The following is a 17773-nucleotide window of genomic DNA, read 5'->3' on the forward strand; positions in this document are numbered from 1 at the left end:
CTCCCTTCTCTCACTCATGCGCAACCTCTCATTTACTCTTGCTTTATCTTTTACTCTCCCTTTTTTGTTCTTTATTTTACTGGTTCTACCTTCAGCTGGCTGTTTATCTCACTTGCCTCACTGGGCCATGGTGTTTTGTGTTGCTTGAGCATCCAGTACAGTCAAGAGGTAGGGATAAGTGGGGGTGGGTTGTTGGGATTAGAGGCACAGCAGTGTATTAGGATTCATGTTTAATCGTGTCAGCATCTTACAGCTATCAGAAAACGTGAGGGGATTGGAGACCCAGGGGGTTCCTGAAAAATGAGGAGAAGGGAGGTTTGTGTGTGTGTAGGGGTGACACACATCACTGATTTTAGGGACGGACTGTGGCTGGCTCAAAGTAAGAAGACAAGAAATTATGTTGTGTTTTTCTGTGGCTGTCTAGAGAGTGCATTGCCACCTTTTTGTAGCTGTTTTCTTTTAAACACTTTGAGTTCTTTCTGTGGTTGTTTTTAACCTGGGGTCAATGTTTGGTCAAAAATGAAGAGCTTCAACTAAATTTGAGTCTGCAATTTGTTTTTATTCATGTCTTTAAAGCTATTATGCAAAACGTTGTTGCCTATCTAAGGCTTACGATCACATAAGGTCCATATTGAGACTCTACTGAACACACACCATCTGGGTTCACCAACCACTGGGTCCTTGAACTGTTGCAGCTTTGAGAATGTGTAGTTTAATTAATTCCCTTCCAAACTAATTGCCTAAAGTTATGGGCATATTATAATCATATTATAATCATATAATCATAACTCTGTAGAGCCTGTCCCAGCTACCACTGGGCAGAAGTCAAGGTAAACCTTGACTGGATTTCAAATCAGTTACATAGAACCATTCACGATCACATCAACACCTACCGCCACTGTAAAATTAACCTGACATTACAAGTACAGTGCATCAAAGTCATTGTCTTTGTTCATCAGCCATATCAACTGAAAATACAAAACAAGAGGACAGAAAAGGTACACGAGCACAAAGACCTGCATTGTTAGTGTGGAAAACACGAAACTTAAACAGATAAGGCACAGACAAATCACCAGTCACTAACTAACACAGAAAAAGGGCACAGCCTCTGCTCTTCTATTTATCTCCACACCACACCTGCCAACCCAATCAGAGCATATTTATCCACCTGAGCATCCAAGAACTGTAATTAGACCAGGAGATACAGTAGAGACAGGAAACCGAATAAGGGTCAAATCAAAGAAAGAGCAAGAAATACAACGCGAACAGGAGCAGGAAGGAAAAAGGAGAGAAAGTTAATTGGAGTCCTCGGCAGAGGACCCGTGTGACTCACCCAGCCTGCTTTGAATAGCTGCAACAGAGAACCAGAGACTAAGCGTGAGCCATCAAAAGACAACAGAGAGAATAAAGAGGTTTCAGATCACCCGGTCCCACAGACATCCCACTGTGGCCCTACTGTTCTGGTCATTCTGGGCTTGTCTTTCGGCCTGGACCTGCCGAGGGCCCTAATAGTGATCAGAAGCCATCTTTAGGCTACCTCACTCTCAGCTGTGCTCAGTTACACATAAACACACTCTGCATAGACTCAAACTAGATTAGATTATTTGTGTTCAAAGCTATTGCCGACCTGTCCAACGTACTTCTTTACAATAACAGGCCAAATCTTTTTGGTACTTTTGTTGTGGTGACAGATTTAAATTTTTCTTACTAGGTAATTCTAACTGATAATAATTTAGATTATGCCTTTACACACCTACCACTTTGATAAAACATCTTAAAGACTTTCAGATTCATCTAACCAACTAATCTATGTATTTCCAAAAAATATGTTTTTTATTTTATTTCTTAGCTTTGTCTGCCATTCGCTTCTAGTTAGGTAAAGAACAGGATAGTTTTTATTTTATTTTGTTCTTTTAGTTATTAATTTATATAAAAAAATATCTCTCCTAATGAGAATCTACCCACAAAGTGTACACTAACCAAAGCAACCAAAGATCTAATTCCTGTCTGAGCTCAATAGACTTATTTGAGACATTTTAGTATTTTAGTATGAAAATTATTGACTATCGTAGGTTTAACATTCTGCCACATTAGTATTGATATGAACGCAAAATAATGACCAAACTCAATTATGTGACACCAGGACACATGTAACTTTAGCAAATATAGACATTATGGTAACACTTTCTATTACTGCTCAGTAATAAAGGGGTAATAGTACAGTAACAAGGGGAAAACAGGAGCGTAATAATGTGGTAAAGTTATCACTATGCAATTACCAAAGTAATAACCACCATATCCAAGTAATATCAAAGATGCTGTGAAAGCTACAGTCCTATACATATGAATCTAATGTATTCATATGTATTACTGTAGGTCTGTGGGTTTAATCACCGTTAAAACCTTTACTTGGACAAAGTTAGCAGGAATCATCTTTGAAACTTTGTAGCAGCTCCAGCATTGTTTGTTTTACACAGAGAAACACAAAGAAACGAAGTGTACTAGACCATACCATTTCAAGGCTATTATAATATTTTTCATATTTAAAATGAAATTATATAAAATACTGTATTAATTCATTAATAAAAAAATGTTTACCTTGAAAATATATTTGAATATGGAATGAAAGTACAATCAAATGGTTTAGGTTCTTTTCTTGACAGATGTTGTTTGCAAACCAAAGCGCAGTTAATTTTGAAAGACTTGTGTTTTTTGGTCAGTTCCACTAAACGCTGTAAATTTGATTTAATTTTCTGATAAGGATGCAATTACACCTTGAAATCAGTTAGCTTCTGTATTAATAGTAACAAGTATTTATTATAAGAGAATGGATGGATGGATGGATGATGGATGGATGGATGCATTATTATTGTGCTGCCCATTAAAAGGAATTAGAAACGGACCTGCATTTTATATATTTTTCATTCTTACTGGTCACTGAGAGAAGGACCCATATTCACACATAAATACACACAGAATATTCTACATACTATCTATAACCACTTTATCCAGCTCACATACCCACCAATGGCCATAATCACCAATTAACCGAACTATGTACTATGTACTATGGGAGAAAGTTGGAAGACCTAAAAAAAACTTCACTTCAGGATATGTCCATGCATACTTCATTATTTTACTGATATATCCTGTTATAAATATGTTAACCAGCAGCAGTTCATTTCTTTCACAGTGTGTTTGCTGTTGTAGACTGGTCACATATAAGGAGGATTGCTGTTTCTTTCTTTGTTTTATAGAACTTGTTAGCTTGAAGCTGACCTGATGTCATTATGTTGTTACCAGAATAAATGTCTCAGCCTGTGTGTGTACTCACACAGTGCCAGAGATCGAGCAGACAAGAAGTGAGCTGCACTAAGGAGAGGAGAGATAAATCATGCGGTCTTGTAAAAATGTAAATGTTTATTACACTTAAATGTTTGAGGTCAGGTTTGGGTTTTTCCCCCCTTAACAATAAACACCTTCTTTTATAAACTGCATTTTGTGTCTACTTGTGTTTGTCTAATATTTACATTTGTTTGATGATCTAAAATATTTAAGTGTGACAAAAAAAGGGACAAACATTTTTTCACACCACTGCATCTATTTCCTGTCACAGCTCTGACATTTTGACCTTCTCCATTTTATTTCTTCCTCTCTATTACTGCCTGGGCTTATTGTATGTTATACAACGTTGACAAATCACATTATGGAGTGTGTGTTAGCGCAGAGTGAGAGAGACTGTAAGAGAGAGATTATGGTGACAGGCAGAGAAAGGCCCGAGCAGATTCATGTCCTCTTTTGGCTCTGCAGTAAACTATTGACACAACTGACCTCTTCATCTCCATTCTGCTACAGAAGCTGACTGCAGGGAGTAAATAATGATATAAAGAGGAAATTGGAAGAAGAGGCTGCAGTGCAGAGCAGTCATAATAAGAAAGGAGTACTTCAGAACACATGGGATCCCAAGTGTCTGATGAATTCAAAGACACCTCACCAATCAAAGTGAAAAAGTGATGCAGCAGGCTAGTCTGTTTTGCAATATCAGGACGTGATCCTGATGAGATGACAGATGTTATCGTGGGACACACCCACATCTGGCCCAGGATATCACTGAGCTCCTGGCAGCGTCAGTTGGACTAAAACATGATGTCCCAGAGATGTTCTATTGGATTTAGGTCAGGCAAGTGTGGGTCAAATATCCTTCATCCTCCGGGAAGTGCCTGCATACTCTAGCCCAGGGGTCGGCAACCCTGGGCACGCGTGCCACAGTTGGCACGCGAAGGGTTAACTGATGGCACGACCATAGCTGGACTGGCCATCGATGGTGATCTTTCATTTTTATGGGCCGATGATGATTTTTTTTTTTTAGTAACGATTTAATAAACAATGAAAGATGTTGGACTGGCCAGATGCTGGCAGATGTGTAAGAATAACTCAGTTGTTTGGTGTCGGATATGGCGGAGCTGGGGTGGTCCAAGTGTCAGGTGAACTGAACTTCAGGTAAGAAGTTATGACCTGCAGTCTATCTGGGTCAGATATACTACTGATATTAGATATTAGATATTACTAGCTAGCATGATGGAGTTTATATACAGCTGGGTGGGTGCTATGATTTTACTGATAGTGAACTTTATTTAATTCATAAGGTTAGTTAGTAGAGTTTCCAACCGTCCCGTAAAAAATGGAGTCGTCCCGTATTCAGAGAAAATGTCACGCGATTCCTATTGAGCTGAAAAGGAACACAGTTTGTCCCGGACTTCAGCTACGATGAAAAAAGATACAAAGCTGGATTTATTCTGCGCCTTTACGCTGTCAGCTGCCTCTTCATCTCTAATTCAGTCATGAAAACTGATCAGTGATCAGCTGATTGGCTCTCTTGTTTGTTTATCACTCACTTTGCGCCAGAAAGAGGAAACCAGCGGATGTCGCGCTAAACAACAGCAGCACGTTTAAGCTTGATCAGCTGTTGTTAGAATTTATTTAATATTAATTTCTAATATCAGCTGATGTTTGCTGGAGCCACAGCTGGAAAGCTGCTGGTCATGATGTCGGTTTGAATATGTGGTGAGAGGGAAACATGAAGATGAAACCAGGAGATGTCCTTACTGGATCATCAGAGCTGTGATGGAGAAACAGGTTTACCTTTTAGGTGACAGGAATGAGTTGAAGTTATGAACTGTTTCTGAGAGACAAATAACACCAGGATCCTTTTCTAAGTAGCTGACAGCTGGTAACTGTGCAGGGGCGGGGCACAAAGAAATACTTTTCTTTCTGATTCTCATTTAAAATGTCTCGCTTTTATTAAATAATTATCTGAATCTTACAACCAAAGTTTTTATCTGATGTAAAATGTATAGAAATCATACATATACCAACAAGACTGTACATCACTGTCACAGCAGCGTTTGTTTTCATTCAAAGGCTTTATGGCTTTTCCTATAAATACCTGGTGGGCCGGTCTCTAGTCAAAATGCCCATTTATGTCTCAGTCCAGCCCTGGACACGACACGCAGTGAATTAATCTGAGCAGGTGCATTAAAAAGCAAATGGCCGGGCCAGCGGAGCACATCGCAAATTAGCTCGCATAGACACATTAGTTGTACCACTTCTTAATGATGGGATCTTAGCTAACAACCCCAAACTACCAGATTCAACTTGTAATTGGCTAAAAATCACTTAGCCTACCGGTGAGAGGGACGTTGCTAGCTGTCAGTTTTTTCAAACGATGTTGAAATTTCCACAGTCCGACCCTTCAAATGCTTCAGCAGCTGTCCACTCAGCACAGCAGCTGTTAATATAGATCGTAATTAAATTTATTGCTAATGCAATTATATGGCACATTGACTTCTGAGGAAATTTTAGATGGCACTCGTCATCAAAAAGGTTGCCTACCCCTGCTCTAGCCACATAAGGAACCCGCCGGTCTAAGGTCTGACAGTGGGTCAAAGATTATAATAATAATAATAATGTATATTTTATTGATCCCTGTGGGGAAATTACTCTCTCTGCATTTGACCCATTCACTCAGTGAAGCAGTGGGTAGTCAGGGTCCTGTTGCCTAGCCTGTAGAGGTCTTTGTTTCCATCCATGGATATGCCTCCCCAGGCCATCACTAACCCGCCACCAAACCAATCACTGCGAACGATGTTACAGGTAACATAACCCTTTCACGTCTGCCATGTGTACTCAGCCGGTGTTGGACCTGGTGCTTTATTGGGCCCTACGGTCCCAGATAATAAGCACAGGACCCACTAGAGGATGTCAGGCCCTCAGCCACGCTCATGGAGTATATTTCTGATTGCTTGGTCAGAGACATTTACACAAGTGGCTTACTGGTGGTTATTCTATCACCTCAAGCTACTAGTAGTAACCCTGACCTTGACCAAATGCAAAGCTAGTGAAAAAAACAGACAGAAAAGGAAAGTGTGTCAGTGGTCTCCAGCTGTAAAGCCATTCCTGTTTGTCTCATTGTTGTTCCCCTAGTGCACCTGTTATTTTCATTAACCCCAAAGCAAACACAACTGATTAGCAGTGTACAGTTAACTAATAAGCAGATTTAAGAGTGTTGATTCGAAATCGGTAAAGAAATACACGGATGCAGTATTGTTACCACATTTATATACATGTATCCATCCATCCATCACTCCTGTTTATGTGTTTGTTAGTCAGCAGGATATCTAAAACCACAAATATGGATTGGTTATTCTGAAGCATTTTTCTCCTCAAAGCACTTACACAACATGCTTCATTCACCCATTGACACAAACACTTTTTTGCACCTAGGTGTTGCCTATCTGACATTTAAACTCCAGTGAACAAATCGGAGAGCAGCCTGGGATTCAGTATCTTGGCCAAGGATACTCTGAGCATGGAGCAGCCAGGGTTCAAAGCACCAGTCTTAGATAAACTACTGCACTTCCTGAGCTACAGCCACCCCAATATGCAAAACACCCTCTGAAAAGAGCAGGGTTTTGTGTCACTCACAGTACCTCAGATATACGTTTACAACACAAATAAATGTTTCATAGTACTGTGCAACAGTGGTCGCGGGCAATAATTCTACATTTTTCTTTGAACTTCTTTTTCATTTATTTTCAGTCCAGTGTTTACCTGACCATTTGTTGAACCACTGAACACTGACATATGAATTATTTAATGGATGGATGGATGGATAAAAGAACACACTTGACTTAATGGCAGAAAAAAACAATTTGTTGTTGCAAAAACATATATTTTGTTCCCATTTCTTTAGCTGAATGTATGAAAATCCCAAAGATAAGACAGTTTAATGGGAATACAATTGTATTTTTGCAATAACAAGATATGTCCCAAAAGAGATATTAGCCAAAAACTTGCCATATATTAGCACGGCATGAAGTGTGTCTTAAAGAAAATTGAGGAAACTGGAAAAGGGGAAGACAACAGAATGCCTAGAAAAAACTCTAATGCAGATAAGTAGCATTTGAAAATCATGTCTTCAAGAAGCAGGAAAAAATGCAGCATCGACCCATCACAAGACCTGGGAAATGCATCTCTCATTGTTTGCCATGGCATCAGCAGCAGTGTTTTCAGTGGAAAGCTGGCTGTCAAGAAGCCATTTGAGGGAAAATAGGAGAAAAAGGCTGAGGTATGCCAAAATAGATTCAAACTGTAGCATCCAAAGACGACCTCTGGAGTGTCCTCCATAAAGACTGAAGAAATATTCTTCAAGACCACGTAAAGAAATTAAAAGACAGATTGATTTTGATCATCCCAGCTCATACCTGACGCCCTGATAAGGATAAGTGGAAGAGTATGGATGGATGGATGAATGTGAACACCTGTTATACTTACGAAAGAATACGATTTTAGGCGTCAGCCTGGAGGGTTTCCTGGGTTTTGCCACGCTGGCATGTCAGTCAGCATACATCCAGTAAAATCGATAGTAAGCTGAGTCCTAACTTTGAACCTAAAAATCTAAAATAGCTGTGGGTGAGGTTCTTCCCTTCTGTGGATTTGAAGGTGAAACACAGAGCAGAGAGAGTTCATAAAGAGATGAGGTTAAGGTCTCTCGCTTGTCAAACCAGTTCCATCAAACATCCTATTGTGTCGACTCTCCAGAACCCAACAAACAGAAGGGACGGGGTGAGCAGTGTAACGACTCAAAGTTTTGTCTTCATTCACGGTCCAGTCATTGATGACTTTGTTCAGTGGTGTGAGGAGTCTTATCTCCAGCTGAACATATCTAAAACAAAAGATATGGTTGTTGATTTTAGGAAACAACACAATGGGCACGGAGTCACTTTAATTAAAGGTCAGAAAATAGAGCAAGTACAATCATATAAATATCTTGGGACCATAATCAATGAAAAACTGAACTTTGATCAAAATTGCAAATCAGTTTGTACAAAGGGTCACCAGCACCTTTATTGCCTTAGGAAACTTGTTCTTTTCCACATTGACCAAAAAATTTTAACTTTGTTTTATCGTTCTTTTATTGAGTCCTTTTGTTTGGTGGCATGGTTCGGTCAGACCTCTGTCACAGAGAAAAACTCTCTAAATCAGATAGTGAGATGGTCCAGTCGTCCGATAGGTGAGCCACAGTCTTGTTTAGCCTCCCTGTACTCTGAGCAGGTACAGAGGATGGCTTTATCAATCCTTAAAAATGGTTCCCATCCTCTAAGGGGTGAATTTCAGCTTCTTCCCTCAGGACGGAGGTTTCTATTTCCGAGATGCAGGACAAAGCGTTATAAAAACAGCTTTGTCCCCGTTGCTGTCACTGAATTAAATAAGAACTGTTTTTGATTCGAAATATTAAAATTACTATATATGTGCCACAGTGAGCTTTATATATTTACTAGGTATGTGTGTTTTTAAAGGGATGCCAAATGCTGTCATTTTTCTGTAAAGCAAATTTACCTTGCCTTTGGGTATAAATAAAGTTACCTTGACCTTGACCTTCATCCCCAAACACCTGTCAGCACTCATGACGCATTTACAAGTTCAACCCATCTTTCTTTATGGCGAACTGAGAATACATCCGGTCTGATTTAACTGTTGTGTTCACTGGTCATATTTGTGTCTTAGGATTTATTTATCTAGGCTTTGATTCTTACAATTAATACAATGAAAGTCAAGATAACATTTCATGAAAAATACATATTTGACATTTGAACTAATATTAATAACTATATATTATTAATATTAATACAATTTGAACTAATATCCACAATGAAGACTATGTTAAATCATGAGACTCTCCATAAATGCATGTGCCACCAGGACACCCAGGTCCACAACTGTGTAATTGTTTCATCTGATCTGCAGCCGTATGTTCTGGACACTCAGGTGAAGAGACGAGCCGAGCTATCACCTGATCACCACCTGGTGATAAGTTGGATCAGGTGGCAGCGGAGGACGCTGGACAGACCTGGCAAACCTTCAGTAAATGTATTGTGAAGGTGAGCTGAGGGCGCCTGACAGAGGCCCCAGTTCGTGAGATCTTTAACTCCCACCTCAGGCAGAACTTCAAGAGCATTCCAAGGAACGTTAGGGAAAACTGAGTAGGAAAGGGTGGAAGAACTGTTTTACTACACTGAGTGTGCAAAGAACAACATTTTGCTAGCTCAACACTGTATGAAAATATAAAAAAGTTAAACATATTAAATAGAGACAGAATAAAAGCACCCACCACTAAGGGATGGTTCAGGATCACCTGAAGGTTTAATGCCTCTAAAGTAGAGAGGGTGTCTTTCTCCCAAATCTAAACTAGGAGATTGCTCTACAGCAGAGGGGGCTGATAGCTTAAAGCTCTGCCTCCCATTCTACTTTTGAAAACTCTAAATATTCTCTTCATATGTAAATAGTTCTTTAACTACTTCAACAGAAACTGTTGTTTTCCTATGTGACACGGTAATTACAACATGTGTTGCACCTATTTCCTTTTCTGTGACCATCCTTTAAAGATTCTTGTTCCATGAAAAGGACGTGGTACTTGATTATAAATAAAAGGGCTCACATTTCTAAACATAAGGGTTTGCATGTAAAGGAAAACTGACAGTCGGCACTTTAACACTCTTGGAAAGTTGTAGATATTTCACCTTCAGTTTCAGAAGGACATGTCCCTTCTCAGCAGGGAGTGTAAGGAGTGACTGAATGTGACTTTGGGTCAATACAGAAGACATTGTCATCTTTTGCATATGCATGTGCTTCTGGAAGCCCATATGCCTGCACCCGATTTTAACAATTCAAATCAGCTCTGCTAACACAGTAGCCCTGCCATGACAGAGCAACACACTGACTCAGTTATAACACAATCACACACTGCAAGAAGGACAACCACCATCTATTAACGTTGTTTTCCCACACATGTTCATTGGTCTGGTGTTAAAATGTAGTGTAAAAGTTTTAACAACGAATTAACTGACACCTGTTATTAGAAATATTCTCAAACTATAACTTGCAGTTACGTAAACTACGAAATAATCAGTATGATTAAAAATCTAGACATCAGAAGTTCTAACATATAACATGAAGATCGTTCCTGCCCTGTTCTTCCTGTTCTCCTTGTGTAGTTGCCTCCTACTGTTTCTACCACACTGTGCTTAGAGACACAGCAAACCTTGCAACTGTAGCTATGGACTTCCTGATTGAACTGGACTACATGCGTGACTTTAATGGACTGCTTGCACCATCTCATGTTACCAATATCACCAAGGACATTTGCAACCATTTGTTTTAATAAACAGTGCATTCCCCTCTGACCTCTGGCATGCACAAGTCATTTCCGCCCAGAAAACTGCTACTCACTGCATATTTTTCTTTTTTCTGACCAATCTCTATAAACCTTAGAGATGGGTGTGCAGCCTATCCTGCACCAACAACCTTTTCTGTCCACTGAACATTAGTCTGAGAGTAACACTGAAACATGTGCACATACATGACATCAACAGTGAACAGGTGTCAAATGAAGATATTGTCTTAGCTGAGGACCTAAGCTGCTTCAGGTTTTAATACTGGATCTTTTTCCTGCATGGCTGAGATGGTTTGGACATGTGTGGAGAAGGGACGGTGGATGTGTTAGAAAATGATGTTGAATATGGAGCTGCCAGGTAAGAGGAAAAGAGGAAGATCACAGACAACATTAAGAAATGTGGTGTCTGATCTGGTGGGACAAGCACCCCAATGCAGCAAGTCTGGATCGGCTCTTGTTTTGAACTAACCCTAATCTGACCCTATGAGTATTACCCAGCAGGTAATGCAGAGTTAATAGAGCCAATGGATGGGTGAGGGGACTCGCCCAGTTCTAATTATCTCTCTCTCCCAGGTGTCTACCCAGCCTGCTCTAATAAAAGCCGGGAACCTGAGTAGCCTTGCAAGCCCAGTATCTATCACCCACACCTGTTTCCGTAGCTCCCCCCTAGATCGGGGCACCTGGTAATAACTGGGTTAAAGTTAGGGGCCTGGCCAATCGGCCCCAGGCCTCTGTTCATTTTAATGGGCTAGAGTAACCTGGACCAGCTATTCACACTAAAATGGATTAATACTCTGTTGTTACCTTTAATGTTTCACAAAGGGTTAAAAAGTAAATGTCCACAATTTAGACTTTAACTGTAAGAAATTTAGTAGGAGCAAAGCAAAAACAGAATGCAATAAAATTCTGTTTTTGTACTACTACTACAACTAATAATAATAATAATAATAATTCTAACAAAAATCAATTCACCTAAAATATACTTTGTAATCTTTGGAAGGAGAAAGGAGAAGGAGAGCATGTACAGGGCTGTTGTGACAATTTCAACACAATTCAACTTTATTTACATAGCACCAAAATCAAAAGGAAAGTTGCCTCAATGGGTTTTATATTGTAAAGTAAAGACCCTACAGCAACAGAGAGAAACCCCAACAGTCAAAAGACTCCCTTTGTGTAAGCACCTGGTGACAATGGGAAGGAAAAACTCTCTTTTAACAGGAAAAAATTTCCAGGAGAACCAGCCTCAGGGATGGGTGGCCATCTGGCCCAACCAATTTTCAAGTGAGGGTAGGAAGACAAGGCCAAACACACACTGTGGAAGAGGGTCAGCGATTAATAAGATCAAGTAAATAAATTCAGAATGGTGTATACTAGCGGTGCAACGGATCAAAAATCTCACGGTTCGGATCGGATCACGGTTTTAAGTCACGGATCGGATCAATTTTCAGATCCTTAAAAATAGAAAAAAAAGACAAAATTTCAACTCGCCATTTACTTATTTAAGTATTTTTTTGCCTATTAAAAAACATTCAACTGAAGACTCATTCCACACACTTATATAAAAACAAATTAAGGTGCAATATGGACATTATGGACCATGTTGGGCAGCCTCTGCATCCTCTGCACACGGCCATAAACAAGAGGAGTCTGTTCAGTGACAGGTTGCTTCGCCCAAAGTCAAGGACCAGCAGACTTAAAAAGTCCCACACGCCATCAAACTGTTTAACTCCTCTCTGGAGGGGAGAGGGAGGGGAAACAGGGACAAAGGAGGGGGAACAAGTAGCTGTAGTGCCTCTTCACTGTGCAATAGTTTTTGTTAATATCCAACGGTGTAATAGACTCACTTGAAATGTGCCGTTCCCTTGTATTCTTATTCCTATTTATTCTATTTATCCCTTTTGTATTCTCTGTATTTATAAATGCATATGTGGTATATTTCTGCTCACATTCTGTAACTTCTGTCGGTGCTGTGCTACTGGAAACTGAATTTCCTGGAGGAACCCACGCGAGGGATAAATAAAGTTTCATCTAATCTAATGTAATCTATAGGGCAGTGCAGGGCTTTGTATCTACCACTCCGCTGTGATATAACGAGCGGTCACGGTCACGTGGCTTTCCGTTGCCCTGGAGGTCGTAGTTGGGCAACAGAAGATGCCTGGGACAGTTCAGCCATAACTTTAAACTTCTCCTGCTCATACATGCTTGGAACGATCTTGTCACTGAAGCGGACGCGCAACGAGATATCATAGCGTGGCTCAAGCACGTTCATCATAGTTTAAACCCCTTGTTTTTCACAACAGAATACGGCCTCCCATCTGCAGCTAAACACCCAGTAGCTTCTGTAATAGCTTTAGCCCGGTCGGACTGGGCACCAAAGGGCTGCTTAAATGCCGCAAACTCCTCTGCTCCTCCACTTGGACCTCTAGCGCTGACCATAGCTATCGCTTGACAGACCCACCACGCCACCATACAGATACTTTTTTTCTTTTTCTTCGGATCACGTGCGTGCCGAACCGTGGAGTTGATCCGATATCGGTTCGGATATCGGATCAACCATGATCCGTTGCACCACTAGTGTATACACAATACATGGTGAATGAAAAAGGTGTGCGAAGAAATACTCAGTGGATTATGGGAAGTGCCCAGCAGCCTAAGTCTATTGCAGCATAGCTAAGGGAGGATTCAGGGTCACCTGATCCAGCACTAACTATATGCTTTATCAAAAAGAAAAGTTTGAAGCCCAATCTTAAAAGTAGAGATAGTGTCTGTTTCCCAGATTTCATAGAAGACTTTTAAAAGTTTACTCAAACATTTCTCCACCGGGCCTACACACAGAATCTCCCACTGTCTGCTTTTGACTGTATCTGTGGCTCTAACTGGCACATTCACTGAGCAGTAAAACATCTTCTTTGTTGGCCTGAAGCCTGCAGCTGTACTGCATGCTTGTTGCACCAGCCTATAAGAGGGGGCTTGCCCCATGCACTGCAGGGAAAAAAGCTTTTGTCACTGAGACAGAAAGATTCATTGTAACAAATAGAATACAAAAACCCCCCAAAACATGCGGCCATGATTTTAACATCTTTAACATCAGAGTTAGTAACACTGTGAAAAAGGATATGCTCCATTCCTGATTTTCTTTTCTTTTGTTTCTTCTTGTTTTCCATACTTCTTGTGTGATGCCGCACTTAATGTGAGCTTTCCTTAAATCAAGGTCACAGCAAGAAGGTCAGAGGTCATGACAGATCTTTATGATGAGACATAGATGTAATAGGAGCCTACACAGCACTTAGTTTGACCCAGAGCATTATCATTCCCAGCGCGTAACCGACGATTTCTCACTGTCGTCGGTATGTTACACATTGGGATGAGGACATGTTGGATCACCGCCTCTCTAAGTCCAAAAATCCTTCTCATACCACTGCTTCAGTTACAAAGAGAGGAGGGGGAGAGGTCATCACGTAGTTGGACTGCATGGAAAGGAAAACTGCAGAACTTGACAAGAAATAGTACAGCCCACCTTCAACAAATACATGTGGATTCCTCAGAAAATATTATTATATTACTCTGTTACTGCTCCTACTAACAGTACTGTACACCAATCCATTAAAAACGTTAAAGAAGCACACCAAACTCCACACAGGCCTACTGAATATTGTTTGTATACGTGTCTATCTGCATGCAGGTGTGAGCAGTTGCCTAGCAACAGATATGAAAGTGTCAGAAGACAGACAACTGCTGCCAGAGCCGATGTTGGGAGGAGTTTCTAAAAGTAGAACAGTGGCAGACAGAGACGGGGCACGAATACACTTGTGTAACAAAGGAGTGGTAGACTCAAATTAGGAAAACAATCAGATTTTCTCACTTAACATCTTTTTATTCCTGCAGATATATAAAAAAATTACTTCATGGCGTTTAAGGCTTTGAAAACCAACATAAACAAAACTAAAAATCTATACACTACAGAAATTATTTTTTTCACACATTTGTTAAATCACAAATTAACTTTGATTAACCACATAGGTCCTGTCCAAATTCACGGGCTGCATCCTCCTGAGGAACCGGCCTTCGCGGTCTACGTGGGCCGGATCCTCAGAAGGTCGGGTCACCGCTGTCTCGGTGGAGTTTAATAAACTCGGCCGTCTGCTCCGTGCTATCTAAAATATAACAGGACACTGGAGTAAATTCTCGAGCATCTCATACTTCTGTTTAATCAGTAGTCTATTTGAAGTTTAGTCAGCTGTGTGAAAACCAAGGAGGAACCCACCCGATGTATTAATAAAGTTTTATTTTATCTAATCTAATCTAATAACTTTAATCTCAGCCAAACCGATTTACTCACGAACAAATAAAACACTGAAAAATCAAATCAAATCAAATCAAATCAAATCACTTTTATTGTCACATCACATGTGCAGGTACATTGGTACAGCACATGTGAGTGAAATTCTTGTGTGCGAGCTTCACAAGCAACAGAGATGTGCAAAATACAATAATGTAAACAAGCAAAATACAAGAATGGCTACATCTGAAGCTAATAAATATATGTACAATATATAATAGTATATGCATTTCTGGATGTGTATACTAAATATTTTTCTACGTGTGTGTGTGTGTGTGTGTGTGTGTGTGTACACATATTTTACAAATTAAATAGAGTAAACAATAAATAAAATATATAAAATAAAATATACAGAGTGAGACATGTGCAAAACAGTGGCGTTACTGTACAGTATGGAGTGCATAAAAAGCCCAACAATAACATTTTTAGGTTGTCTAAGTGACTTATATATTACGTTTAACCTGAGTAGCAAAAGTCTGCGGTGATCTGAAAATGATGTGCTGGGAGTTGTGCCGTTCTCGGCGGCTTCAGTGACCCTCGAGCTCTTGGCTAGCTATCGAGCTGGTGGGTAACAGACGTCTCCGAAAACGTCGGCACACTTTTGCAAATATGCGATATCTTGATAAACCGAGCAGATATTTGATGTTTACACAACTACTTTCTCACCTGAAAATATGTTAAAAGTTTATTTTGTGACCCAGAAAGATTAGTATGAGTAATTTAAAAACTTGGTAGCGGCCGCCATTGCCGGAAACTTTTTTTTGTCTGGGCCGCACTATGAATTCTGGGATATGGTGGGCCACAAAGGACACACCCGACCCATCCTTCAAATTCGGGGAAATGAAGGATGCATTTGTCGGCTGCATTCGGAGGAGTCTACGACTTTGGACAGCCTTCGGCGCGTCGCTGTGACGTAATCGGTCTACAAATGCGTCCTCAGGAGGAAGCAGCCCATGAATTTGGACGCGACCATAATTTGGAAAAACCCAGGCCTGACCTGTTGAATCAAGGAATACATTCAGACAAAGTCAGGTGGTTCCCTCAAAAAGCACAAAAAGCAAAACACATCCCGCTATGATCTAAAGAAACGAAAGAACAGAGGAGAAACAAAGTCACTGACATCTGGAATGCCATTTAGAAGGTTTGGGGATTCGAGCGAACCAGCACGATAGTTATTATCTGACAATGGAGAAAATGTGGAATAGTGTTGAATCTTCCCAGGAGTCGTTGTCCTAAAAACAAAGAGCTCAAATAGCAAATCAACAGCTCCTCCAGGAGCTCACAAAAGAACCAAAACAACATCCAAGGGCCTCAGTCTCAGTTAAGCAGTCACAGTCATCGTTCACGATTCAGCAAGAAGAAAGAGACTGGGATATTGACAGAATTCCAAGGTGAAAACCATTGCTGTCGCACATTTGAATCAAGAAAAAAAATCTTGATAATCTCTAAGACGTTTGGGAAAATTGTCTGTGGACTGAAAAGACAACAGCAGCTTTTTGGAAGTTTGAATCCCATTCTATCAGGAATAAAATGACCATAGCATATCATAAAAGAACATTACACTAAGAGTCAAACATGGTGGTGGTAGCATGATGATTTGGGACAGGGCCTAAACAACTAGCCATAAGTGATGGAACCATGAATTCTGCTCTCTACCAGAAACTCCTCAAAGACTTACGCGTGCTTGGGTTATACAGCAGGAGCATGAACACATCACACCAGCGAATCCACCTCTTAAAGGCTTTGGAGTTGCCTAGACATGACCTTAAACAAGTTGTATTGAAAACCCTCAAATGTGGCAGAAATAAAACAATGTCCAGTTACTGCAAATGCTTGACTGCAGTTCGTGCTGCCAAGAGTGGCACAATCACTTAAGGGACCATTGCTTTTTCACATAGGGCCAGGTAGTCCTGGGTAGTTTTTTTTCACTTAACAAAAAAATCATTGCATTTTTTATTTACTCAGGTTATCTTTGTCTATCATGAAACTTTGTTTGATGATCTGAAACAAATGTGCACAAAGAAAAGAGAAAATAAATATTTTAATAAAAAAAAATAGGAAGGGGGCAAATACTTTCTTTTCATAGCACTGTATCATTGTCTCTCAGTCTTGCTGTTACTTACGAGGCAACATGGCACCCACAATGGAAAAAATAGGTTTAAAAGTTAACAATTAAGAAACAAAAATTCCATCACAAGGTTCTCAAAAGGCAAAAACAAAGGCAATTGTGTGTAATCCTCTTCAGCAAAAACAACCCTGGTCTCAGCATGGCAGAGAAACAAAAAAGCTCATTACTTTGTGTGACAAAGTACAAGAGTCCTACCTTGCAGCCCTCGCAGGCACTGACACCATAGTGGTATCCAGAGGATTTGTCCTGGCAGACGAAGCAGGGCTTGTACACCCTAGGAGGGGGTGGTGGGGATGGTGGGCTGGGGACAAGTTCCTCAGAACTGGTGCTCTGTGTTTCGATGGCTGCAGGGATTGCAAACAAAAAGAAGGAGATGAAGAAGGTTGTTCTGCTAAAATAACTAAAATAATTGAACAATTTGGAACTAGAAAAGAACTTTAAATTTTAACCTACAGGAAACTAAACTGGTCTCACTACAATTAGGTTCTTTGGGTACAGAGAGAAAACATTAGCTACAAATTCCACATATAAACTTTTATACATCACATTCTGCTTTCGAGTATTTCTCATGATT

At 40.2% G+C, this 17773-nt stretch overlaps 1 protein-coding gene across 2 annotated transcripts in view; it reads right to left on the reverse strand.

Moving 5' to 3' along the window:
* The window catches only part of LOC146614081 (retinoic acid receptor beta-like), a 163409-nt gene that overhangs the window by 77667 nt on the left and 67969 nt on the right, over nucleotides 1-17773 (reverse strand). For both annotated transcript variants that reach the window (XM_085379091.1, XM_085379090.1), the window contains exon 2: nucleotides 17395-17543. In XM_085379091.1, the coding sequence (XP_085235217.1) occupies nucleotides 17395-17543 (149 nt within the window). The remainder of the gene's footprint in view (nucleotides 1-17394; nucleotides 17544-17773) is intronic.

The sequence above is a fragment of the Diplotaxodon limnothrissa genome, linkage group LG18 (assembly GCF_057381915.1).
Source record: "Diplotaxodon limnothrissa isolate DT_005_m linkage group LG18, D_limnothrissa_male_GT1.1, whole genome shotgun sequence".
Lineage (NCBI taxonomy): Eukaryota > Metazoa > Chordata > Actinopteri > Cichliformes > Cichlidae > Diplotaxodon > Diplotaxodon limnothrissa.